A 10,307-nucleotide genomic window follows, 5' to 3' on the forward strand; every position below is an offset into this window, starting at 1 on the left:
AAGCCATCCAGAAGAACCAGAACAATTTATACCAGGGAAACACACACTACCAAAAATTATCACCAACGTACATATTGATGGTTTTTTGCTGATAACCAGCAAATTCAAGCTATCAACTAAGCTGTCAGTCATTCTTAGTCAAAAGGACAGGGCTGTTGCACTTATTCTTTAGGCAGACACAGTATCACAGCTTCCCTTTTGTAAACATGTTTTGTAAACATCCCATCCCATGATTCCACTCTTTGCAAATCCAGGAGCCACATGTATTGAGAAATAACTGCTCCATAGCCCACAGACCAAAAAAGCAGGAATGATGCAATATGATCATCAAATTCCTGATTTTATAAAGGTCTTAAACCCTTTTTCATAACAAAAGTTTCCTTCCTGACATGCTCTCACAACAGGTATCCAAAATACTGTAGCAATAAGAACTCCAGCTAACTCTCCAGCTGCATAGTAAGCCTCAGATGCAGGATAGGTGTTTTGTCATCATCCTCATTATTTCATACATATTCACACTGGTATTCAGAGTGACAAGAACTTGACAGCATGTCATCTTAGTAGGTTGCATTAATATTTTTTCTTTTCCCTAATAGGAGGATAGTGGATAATGCATAAGCATTCTGCTTAGTAGAAATATAGAAACTATCCCTACTTTCTGATTAAACTGACTTCAAAAAATAGCAGCTGTTTGTATGATTGGGATATGCTTCATGACTGAGACCTTGGGATTTACAGTCACTGACCAGCATTTAAAATTACACTTCAGAGTCCGCTGCTCCCTCTTGTACTACTCCAGTCCACCAAAATAAAAGATTGGCTGTGATTTTTTTTGTTTGGGATTCCCCTGATGGCCATCACCCTCCATGGAATTCAAAGCTAATTTTTACAGTAGGGATGGGAACATTTTGGGGACCAGGAAGTGGAGAAGCCAAGGTTCAGTGCACAGCTAATAACTAGTTAAGATGTACAGGGACTCCAGCCAGCAAATTCAGACTACAGCATGGTTGACCTAATCTGCATCATGGCCTGGGAGAAAAGATCAGGGACTGCTGAAAGTTTCCCCAGCAGGCTCATTTTGACTTCACATTGCATATACCTGATAAAGCACAGAATAAGGCATATTGAATTGAAATAACACATTTATGCTTGCTATACTGTTATCTTGACGCAGGACGTGGTTTACTGTAAGATCTTAAAATATTATATTATTAAGTGCAGATTTTCTGTTTTGCACTGGTGCAAGATCCAGTAGCAAGAAATCACTCGGGCACACAGAAATCTATGCAGAGGAAGACTTTGTTCTGGAAGTAGGCAAAGTAGAATGAGTGCCATAAATACACAACAGCAGAGGAAAAACTTTGGTCTGAAGTGATAAAGGGCTCTCAGTTTAATTAAGTCAAAGGACATTCAAAGAGCAACAAGTACATGAGCAAGTTGACTGAAGGAAAAAAAAGAAAAAAACCTCAGTATATTCTCCACAGTACTTGAGCCAATCCATCCATTTCAGAAACACTTAGAATTGAAAAATGCCTCCAAGACAGTAGGAATATGCACCATGTTCTTTTTCTGTATTCATCTTGGCTCTAAAAATAGAGACTTCAAAAAAACCACTTAAGGTTATATATACATATCTAGAACCATTCAACAGAAAGATATCTTTGTTTACAAATCCCCTTACTTCCAGTAAGAAATCTAAAAAAGAGTGAGGTAACTATCTGAAACTGATCTCAGTTATTAACATTCATAATTCCACTGCAGCAAAGCAATTCTGATTATCAGACAAAACAACAGAAAATGAATCTTTACTGCTGTACTGCTAGGTTATTAAAACAGAGATACACCTTTAATTGCACATGTTCGATGGGCTATTACTTCAAAGGTCACAACCACCTTTAATACAAGTAATTTATAAAACACTATTAGAAACTGTAACATGAAAACACAGCAAAACTATCTGGAACAGAGGTTATTTAAGAACACTGCTCTTCAGTTTCCAAAAAATTTATCCTTCCTGTATCAGTAGCTAATCCATGCATGCATTAGGTAGTCTAGCTTTATTTCCAGTATGTTACCATTACTTATTTGATAGTTTTGTTTCTTCAAAAGGAAAAAAACAGTGAGAAACTTTTTGTGTAAATAAACAGAACAAAGTTAGATACTAGTACTATATAACCTAGCAAATATATCTTCAATTAGTATCTTACAGCTTTTTAATGAAAAGACTCTTGTATTTTAAATAAAAATATTACAACACTTAAAAATCATCAAAAGCCAAGTTTTGTTTATGAAAAAGTTCCTGCAATTGCACTAAGACCTGGACTTACACTACTTCCCTTTATCCAACCCTTCTAGTAACAGCATTTACTTCAAATCCTTGCTATTAAGCATTTCCAGTAGATTGGGTTGTTACAAAATGCAAGTTACTATGAAGTGACTGTAAAACTGAGCTGTCTATGCTCTGAGGGCAGCCATCTGGGCTTGTTTATGTTTTCAACTTTGTGGAACAGGGAGTTGCTCTGTTAGAGATGGGACACCCTCGGGAAGGAAGTATCCCACAGAGCACTGTCTGCCTCTAGCTATGCATACAGATTTAGTTTCATTTCAGTCACAATTTCAAAAGACTATTCAACAACTTACAAGTAAAGCATTTGGGAAAAAAAGCAAGACAAAACTCAGACTCTTATAACAGAAACTTCTACCAAGAGACTGCGGTGGGCGTAAGAGGGGAAGTTACTCCTGATATACAACTAAGGAACAGACTTACTTCTGCATAAAGAAACAAGGACAATGACAGCCTGTTTTCGGAAGTTGAGTGCATTTAAAAAATTGTTATTCAATTAAGGCTCAGGCACAGTGTATTTTCTGAACCGTCACACTGAATTCAGACAACCATTATTCAAAGCCAGTACGGATGGCAGTATGTGACTCACAGGAAACTAGGAAAAATCTCTTAACAGTTTCTAGCCAGCTTCCTTAACGAGGACAGTTGTATAATTTGGAGAGTTTGGTTGTTAAAAATACTTCAGCAGTTTCCATTGTAATTTTATACAAGTAAGAACCTTCGTCATGATTTGTGTTTCAAAATAAAAGTCTTACATTTTGGCTAGCTTTGATAAAAGTGCCTAAGATTTACTGTAAGTCAAACAAGACAAAATGAAGTTAAATCCTGTTCCTTCTTACTTCAAAATAGTAAAGATACAGCATAAAAAAATACCTTCTAAGGTAAAATCCAGCAATACATATTCATAAGCAGAATCCGTCTTTGTTTCAACTTGTGGTCTCTTCAGTGTAGAAAAGATTTTTCCAGGGCTGCTATCATCTGGGTCTTCCAGCTTTCTCAGTCCGCACCCCATGGCAAGATCTGCAAATGATTAAGTCGCAGGAAAAGGTGGGGGGAGCAGCAAGATCTGTCGCTCTTACTACAGGGGAAAAAAAAGGAACCAAATAATTCCCCTCGATTTTTTTTTCCTATTAGCTGTAACTCCAAACAGAGAAAAAGTCCAGTTCCCAGACCAAAAAGCAAAGGTACTTTCCATTCATTTTTAATATAGAAGCAGTAAGCTCGTGATGATTTCACGCTACAAACTTGGCTAAGAGTAGGCTGGATTTCGCAGCAACATTAGAGCTGCTCCCAACTAGCAGAGATTTTCCATGCCACGTCAATTTACAGCCAGCCCCTATCAGTGCTCTCTTGCAGAGGACACCAATAGTGCTTTGTTTGTCCTTCTAGACTGACTGGGTGAGGGGGGGCAAGGGGGGAAGAAGAACTGAAAAAGAAAGTTAGAGAGAAACTTGTCTGTCATTACTTACCTCCAGAAATTCCCAACTGCAGTAGAAAGTCAGACAGGAAAAAAGCAAGTTAGTCAGAAAGAAAGAATGAGAAAAGAGCCTCAACATGGTTGGAGATGAAAATCACTTCCAGAAAGGAAGTCAGCTTCAAGAGGAAATTGCTTCTGGCATCTCAAAGGGTAGAAAGGCAAATGAAAAGCTGTTTAGTCCTTATTTTAGATTTTAGAGTTGGCTCCTATTTCCTTTCTACAGGGACTTTCTTACAGAGAAAAAAAAAATCCACAAAAACAACATGAACACAGTGTAATAGTGTAAAAATATGTAGTAAATTCTTGTCCAGAAAAATCAATAAGAATCTTTAGCATGAAAATTAACTTATGTAACTGGTTTTGAAAAATGCCAAAAATAATTACACTGAAATATTCCTCATTTCAAATGGGAAAGACTTTGTCAATACTACATATGAAAAAAATTACAAAACTTTGTTTTCCACTATTCCTGGGCATTGAACAAACAGAATCTTTTCTCCTTTATTAAACTCACCTTAGTTGGTACAGCCACAGACTATCAACACCATAAAAAGTTTTCTATGTTAACTTTTCTTTAGGTTCTAAAAACTCAGTATAATTTTAAGGGCTCTCATTACTCTTCCATTAACTATTGCAAGTCACTTGTAACTGCACTATACCTGATGCAGGCCACAATAATGCATAGGGAGAAAAAAGGATCACTGAGTGATTTTCTGTGGCCCTGCTGTTTCCAGGATGAACTGTTAGAAATTGGCCTTTTTATTTTTAGACTGCGCCTAGAGAAATTCAGAGTCATCTAGAAAAAAACTGAAGATTCGTAACACCATTTTAGATTATATGAATGGCACATTTAAATTCAAAAGGCTTTTCTGCTTTTTTCATTGAAATATGTATACCTTACTAAAGATGTTAATAGCTTCTATAAAAAAATAACTCCAAGTTAGAAATTAACTATTTGTGGGTTTCTGTTCTACTGCAAAGTGATCTAAGTTTTTATTTAAGTAATTTAGCAGGCATAATAAGTCTAGAGACTACAACCTTTTGAAACATACATTATAGATTATAGTCACTTAATTCTAGAAAAAAATTTACAATCACTTAGTGCAGAGCCTGGAACTGAAGCTGTAATTAGTTCAGTCTCTAAAACAGGCTCCCAGGTGCTGAAACAGAAAGGAAATCCTCAAACATTGTCTTCTCAATTAAAACCTAAGAAAAATATCAAATATGCAGAATTCTTCATCTTCTTGAGAGTCTTCTCACACAGAAATTGCTCCCAAACATGACTTTTTTCCCAGTAAAGGTTATCCCTGAACTGTTGCCATATCAGCCATACATGTAAAGTGTCCACTCAGCCTTGAGAATCCAGCTGCTCCGTTCTACACAGCCCTTAAGTTTCATTTTAACTGCTTGTATGAAGCCATGGCATGAGCAAGATAGCTGCAAGTAAAACAACTTCTTTACAGCACTAGTCTAGTTGTCAGCAGGCTGCTTTTTCATATTTCTTTAACTTAAAATAGCTAAATTTTCAACGAGGTCATTCTGAACATGTATTTTGAACTCTTCATGACAAGGCTTACACAATATTACAACCCCTTCACCAAGACAGGATTTTCCATAATATAAACAAACTCTTACAACACCAGGAAGAATCACAGTTACAGACAAAAGCAATGGTCCATATTTTGTGCAATCCTAGATAAGAATAAATAGTTATAAGCTTCCAAGTTGGAAGTCAGTCAACAGTTGTCACTGCAGACTTGACTCAAGTCACTAATACAAGCAAAGGTTGCACAGACCAAAATAAAGAAAACAAAACAAAATCAGCAAGAATGAGCAGCATCTCTCACTGGAGTTGAAAACTGCATCAAAACACTTGAATGACTCAGGAGAGACACAGGATCACAAGATTCTTAAGATTCAAGAGCTGCTTAAAGAGCTGCAATTTCCTGTTACCAAGTGGATACAAACTACAAAACAATCTACTTCCAGTGACCCAAAATGCAAAGGCTCTGGGAATGGGTATCAGCAGAGAGCAAATGCTTAAAACTAAATCACCCTGTGATTCACCAGCATGTTGTATTTACAATGTCCCCTCTGAAAGGCCTGTGACTCCTTCACTGAAGCTTGATAAAATTTTTAGACTTTAAAGAAGGCAAAGACAGCCAGCCAAAGGACCAATGAGTCCAAAGGAACTTTGCCTCTCTATGGAAGGCTTCCAGGATCCCCAACAGTTTTTATTCTGATTACATGGAAAAATGATCCCAAGACAGCAAGAGAAGCACATCAATAGGGATGTGTGTCCCATGCTGGATTACTGACTGCCTACAGGATGAGAAGCAGCAGCAGCAGTTCTGCACAGCATCTTTGACCAGACTGTGAGACAAGCAAGCCTTGCTGTCTACCCACACCTCAGGGCCGTTCCTTCCTTGCTCATGATGTGCTTTGTTCCCTCCTGTCTGGGGGAGGTTTGAAAGCTTTTGTGTGGGAGGCATTTTTGTTTTTCTTGTTACCTTACTAGCTTTATTGAACAAAAGGACTGAAACTGCTTGAGACTGCAGTTTGGAAATAGATGTCCCCTGTTCCTGACTCTGTGCTAAGCTGCAATCAATATGACAGCCAGGGCAGGCTCTGCCTATGGCCTTGGTGCCAAACGAGTGGCATTGGCATCCCTTTTTGATGAAATCTCTCTTGCTAGAATTGTTCAGACAATTGTTAAGACAACCCTGCTTGAGGTTTAGAACATCTGTGACAAACCCATCTGAACACAAAGCCTATTTACAGGAATAAAATTATTTACTTCTCCAAAACCCAATATGATCTGCATAAGCCATTTAACAATGCAGTTTAAACATTTCCTCCCCCATTACCTTAGAAGATCAAGAATGGGAGATGATACCTGATCAGAGTTTCCTCTTCACTAAAATAATGAAATGTAAGGAAAAATTAGGAAAACGAGTACACAAAAGATGTTTCTTGTCTGTATGAACAATAACTAAACTGAAACTCCAGAAGGATCCTAAATTACTGAATCTGCAGTTCAGTCAGCTATACCAGCATACCAAATGTTATCATAGACACAACCCTTCTCTTTCTGGTTAGGACACTGGCTAGTGAGTTAAAAGCAATAGGAATCATATTGCTTTAATGCTACGTTAACTTCAAAAATAAGCAAAAGCAGCAGTATTATAATTTTACATTTCAAAATATAAATCACAGCCTTTGTTTAAGGGCTATAGAATTTAAGGTGTATCACAACCATGACATGACTCCTGCTCAATCCCATGACTTAGAGGACTCCAAGAGGAGAACATCTTCCATCTTCCCAGTGGTGTTAGGCCACCACTGGGACAAAAACCATTAGTCTGGGCAGCCTGTATCAGTGAATTTGGTTAAGGTAAGCTCATCAGTGAAAAATTTTGAGTGAATAACCTTCTCATAGATGTACCACCAGTAAAGATCCATTCCTGTTCTCAAGAGTGATGTAGTGAGCAGCAGAAATGCAAATACCTTAAACCTCAACCAATTACCTGAAGTATTATTATTAATAAAGATTTCACTAGGACCAAAACTGACTCAATAAAAAATAGAAGGGATAACTCCCTCTGACAAAGTCAAAACGCAAAGTATTTGGACCAAACACATTTTCTATTTGGGCTGAAACATCTGCATGCTTATAAAAGATACATGGAAAAAAATATAAAGAAATCAGCATTATTATTTGCTATGGATCAGTCATCACTAAAAAAAAAAGTAAACAGAGGACACAGACACAAATAAGATACAAGACAACAAATTACAAACACAAGATAAATTAGTCAGATTTCTTTGGAACCTGAAGGTAGTTGAACAGCTAGTTTGAGGACTTAAAAAGAACACATTTAAAACCCCTTAAATATTAAAAACCTCAAATTGCAACATTTTTGAACTTTAGTTCCCCTTTTAACTTTTTTCAGGCTTACTTCCTTTGCTTTATGACTGAAAGCAAATGTTAAGTTTTTGTTTGAGTGAGGATGACAGAAAAAGCAAAAAGCTTCCATCAATAGAATTCTGCAACTCAGTTGTCAAATATTTTTCACACCCCCATTCCCAAGAGCAATCACTTTAACTAAAACACTGACATTTCTTTCATTTTTCTCCAGAATGACTCAATTTCAAAATACTAACAAAGTATCAGGATTCCATTCTGAAGGCTCTGAGGTTTGGAAATTTGCTTTTTTTCTTCAGCCTAAATGTTTTGCCTTTGAAGGAAGAGTTTTGTGAATGTGACAGGAACAGTCTTGGTAAACACCTTAACTTGAGCAGAAAAGCCATCTTTTCTGCTGTAAGTTTTAACTTAAATGTACTAAAAAGAATGAACAGAGATGACAACAATAATTTGCTTTTGCAATCATTAAAACATAGTTTAATGATCAAAGTTAAATTTCATTTTTTCATGTTTTTTTAAACCCATATTAAAACTCTGATACTACAATAAACAAAAGTTACAATCCAAACAGTAAATATAGACCAGCTGGAATTAAACTTGTAGCTACCAACTCAAAACTCTACTAGAAATCCAAAACTACAGAAGCTTGTTTATTATTGCTGTATTACAAGCAGTTTCAATTAAAAGAGCTTTTAATTTCTAAAATTGTTAACAGTTCTCTAAAATGAGATCTGCAAATTTATTAAACTTTTCTCTCTGTGCATTCACAGGGTCTCACTTATCAAGGCAGTAGCAAGTGTATCATCTGTATCTCCAATACAGTATCAAACACTCAGCCATGTTAGCCACCAACTAAACCCATGGATTCTGGAAAGAAATTGGATGGGCTAGATGTGGATCTTCTTTCTGTATAACAGCTAGATAAGAATTAGCGTGCAGGACTGCACACATGGCACTGTATTCTGCATCCTTAAAATAAGGACTTAAGCTGAATATTTTTTATTTCAATAGGAAACTTAGGAAGTTGTTAGAGCAGGTGAACTGAACCTATTGTAGTACTGGAATATTACAAAGGCACAAACATTTTACAAAAAAAAAAAAGGTATTTTGCAGCAATACAACTTTTCACATTTTATAACTATGTTAAACAGACAAAAACATTTCAAGAGAGCCACATATTCTGCTAGTTACTACTGGAATGCAGTTTACTCAATGACTTCTTAGCTCTTTTGGAAAATGAGTATCTGAATACAAAGAAATGCCATTTTAAAATAAAAACTGTAAACAGTTTTTCAGGAACAATAAATAGACTTCTGTTGCATAAGATCTGAAGCAGGAACCAAAAATGCTAATAAACCAGAGAATTCTACATTTTACAAGAAAAAATAACCAAACAGATATACAAAAATACCTGAGAGACAACTTCAATAACTTTCTGCCTGTCCAAGCTTTTATCCAGTGTTAATAAAATAGAGAATGTTAGAACTAACCTTCTGCAATGGAAAAGTAACATAAGCAGACAGCAGTTGCTAGAAATACTGTAACAGCTAGCTCAGTAAAAAACCAACCAGTTCTCGGTAGAAGATACCAACCAGTTCTCCTAAATTCTAAGAGGTGGAAGCCAGAAAATTGCTAATATGGGAATGTGAGAGCCAATGCATAAAGGTGATTTGCTATTAGTTACTGCATGCCCACAGGGCACATGGGGATACATTCCCTCCTGGCATGAGTGTGGAGCCTCACTATCATCAGTGGGAAACTGCACAAGGCCAAAGAGAACATGACCCTTTCTCCAACCCCCAAAATCCTCATCTGAGGATCTACAGCTGACTAAATTACTTCTGTTTAACAGCATGGCAATCTCCACATTCCAGAAAGCTGAACTAGCAGAATAGGATAGTGCAGTGTAAAGGAACAAGAAGCCATGAATGCCAGAACATCAAAACAGCACAACTGTAGGCACTGAGGAAATGCAGTTCTTCCCCAGTACACATTTAATTCAACTACAGGGATTCACCAGCTAAGTCAGGTACATCTCAACAGTGCCTACAGGGAGATGCAACTCCTGAAAGGCTGGTTCAGTCACTGCTGTCTGATGTCACGCCATCACTCTTGGCAAGCACTCTGAACAAAGATGAGCTACAATGTAAATGAAAAGGCCTCAGTATTTCAACAGTGACTGCCAGTTCCTGGAGGAAAACAAATATTCAGAGCTACTTGGTTTCTTCTCAGTCTCTTAAACCAAAACAAAGCTTTGTTAAGACCTGAAGATACAACCCTAACAGTGCCTCCAGACTGATGTTACACATCCCACAGGGGAACGCTACAGGAATAGTTCAGTGACTGGCACTGAGTACCCTTACAATCAAGTTCACATGCAAGTAAAAAGAAAGTGAGTGGTCTCTGAAGCAAAGTCCATGGGATTAACTCATTATCAACAATCTAACATCTGCACCAATTAAGAGAAAATAAACTACATTTTGTGGGTGGCTGGAATAGAGCCACAATCTGATGACATGTGACTGCACAGTATTTGTACACTTTAAAGCAATTAGTTCAAG

At 37.0% G+C, this 10,307-nt stretch overlaps 1 protein-coding gene across 2 annotated transcripts in view; it reads right to left on the minus strand.

Moving 5' to 3' along the window:
* The window catches only part of RFTN2 (raftlin family member 2), a 29,639-nt gene extending 25,589 nt beyond the window's left edge, over positions 1 to 4,050 (minus strand). The window contains exons 1-2 of one of the 2 annotated variants that reach the window (XM_071434574.1): positions 3,814 to 4,050; positions 3,218 to 3,422 (exon numbers count right to left, since the gene is read on the minus strand). In XM_071434574.1, the coding sequence (XP_071290675.1) occupies positions 3,218 to 3,356 (139 nt within the window). In that variant the 5' untranslated portion in view covers positions 3,357 to 3,422; positions 3,814 to 4,050. Of the gene's footprint in view, positions 1 to 2,327; positions 2,460 to 3,217; positions 3,423 to 3,813 lie in introns of those variants that run through there. The other variant, XM_071434575.1, reaches the window with a different exon arrangement.
* Positions 4,051 to 10,307: the final 6,257 nt, after the last annotated feature.

This window comes from Agelaius tricolor, unplaced genomic scaffold, assembly GCF_023055355.1.
Source record: "Agelaius tricolor isolate 1412-34295 unplaced genomic scaffold, bAgeTri1.0.p SCAF_10, whole genome shotgun sequence".
Classification (NCBI taxonomy): Eukaryota; Metazoa; Chordata; class Aves; order Passeriformes; family Icteridae; genus Agelaius; species Agelaius tricolor.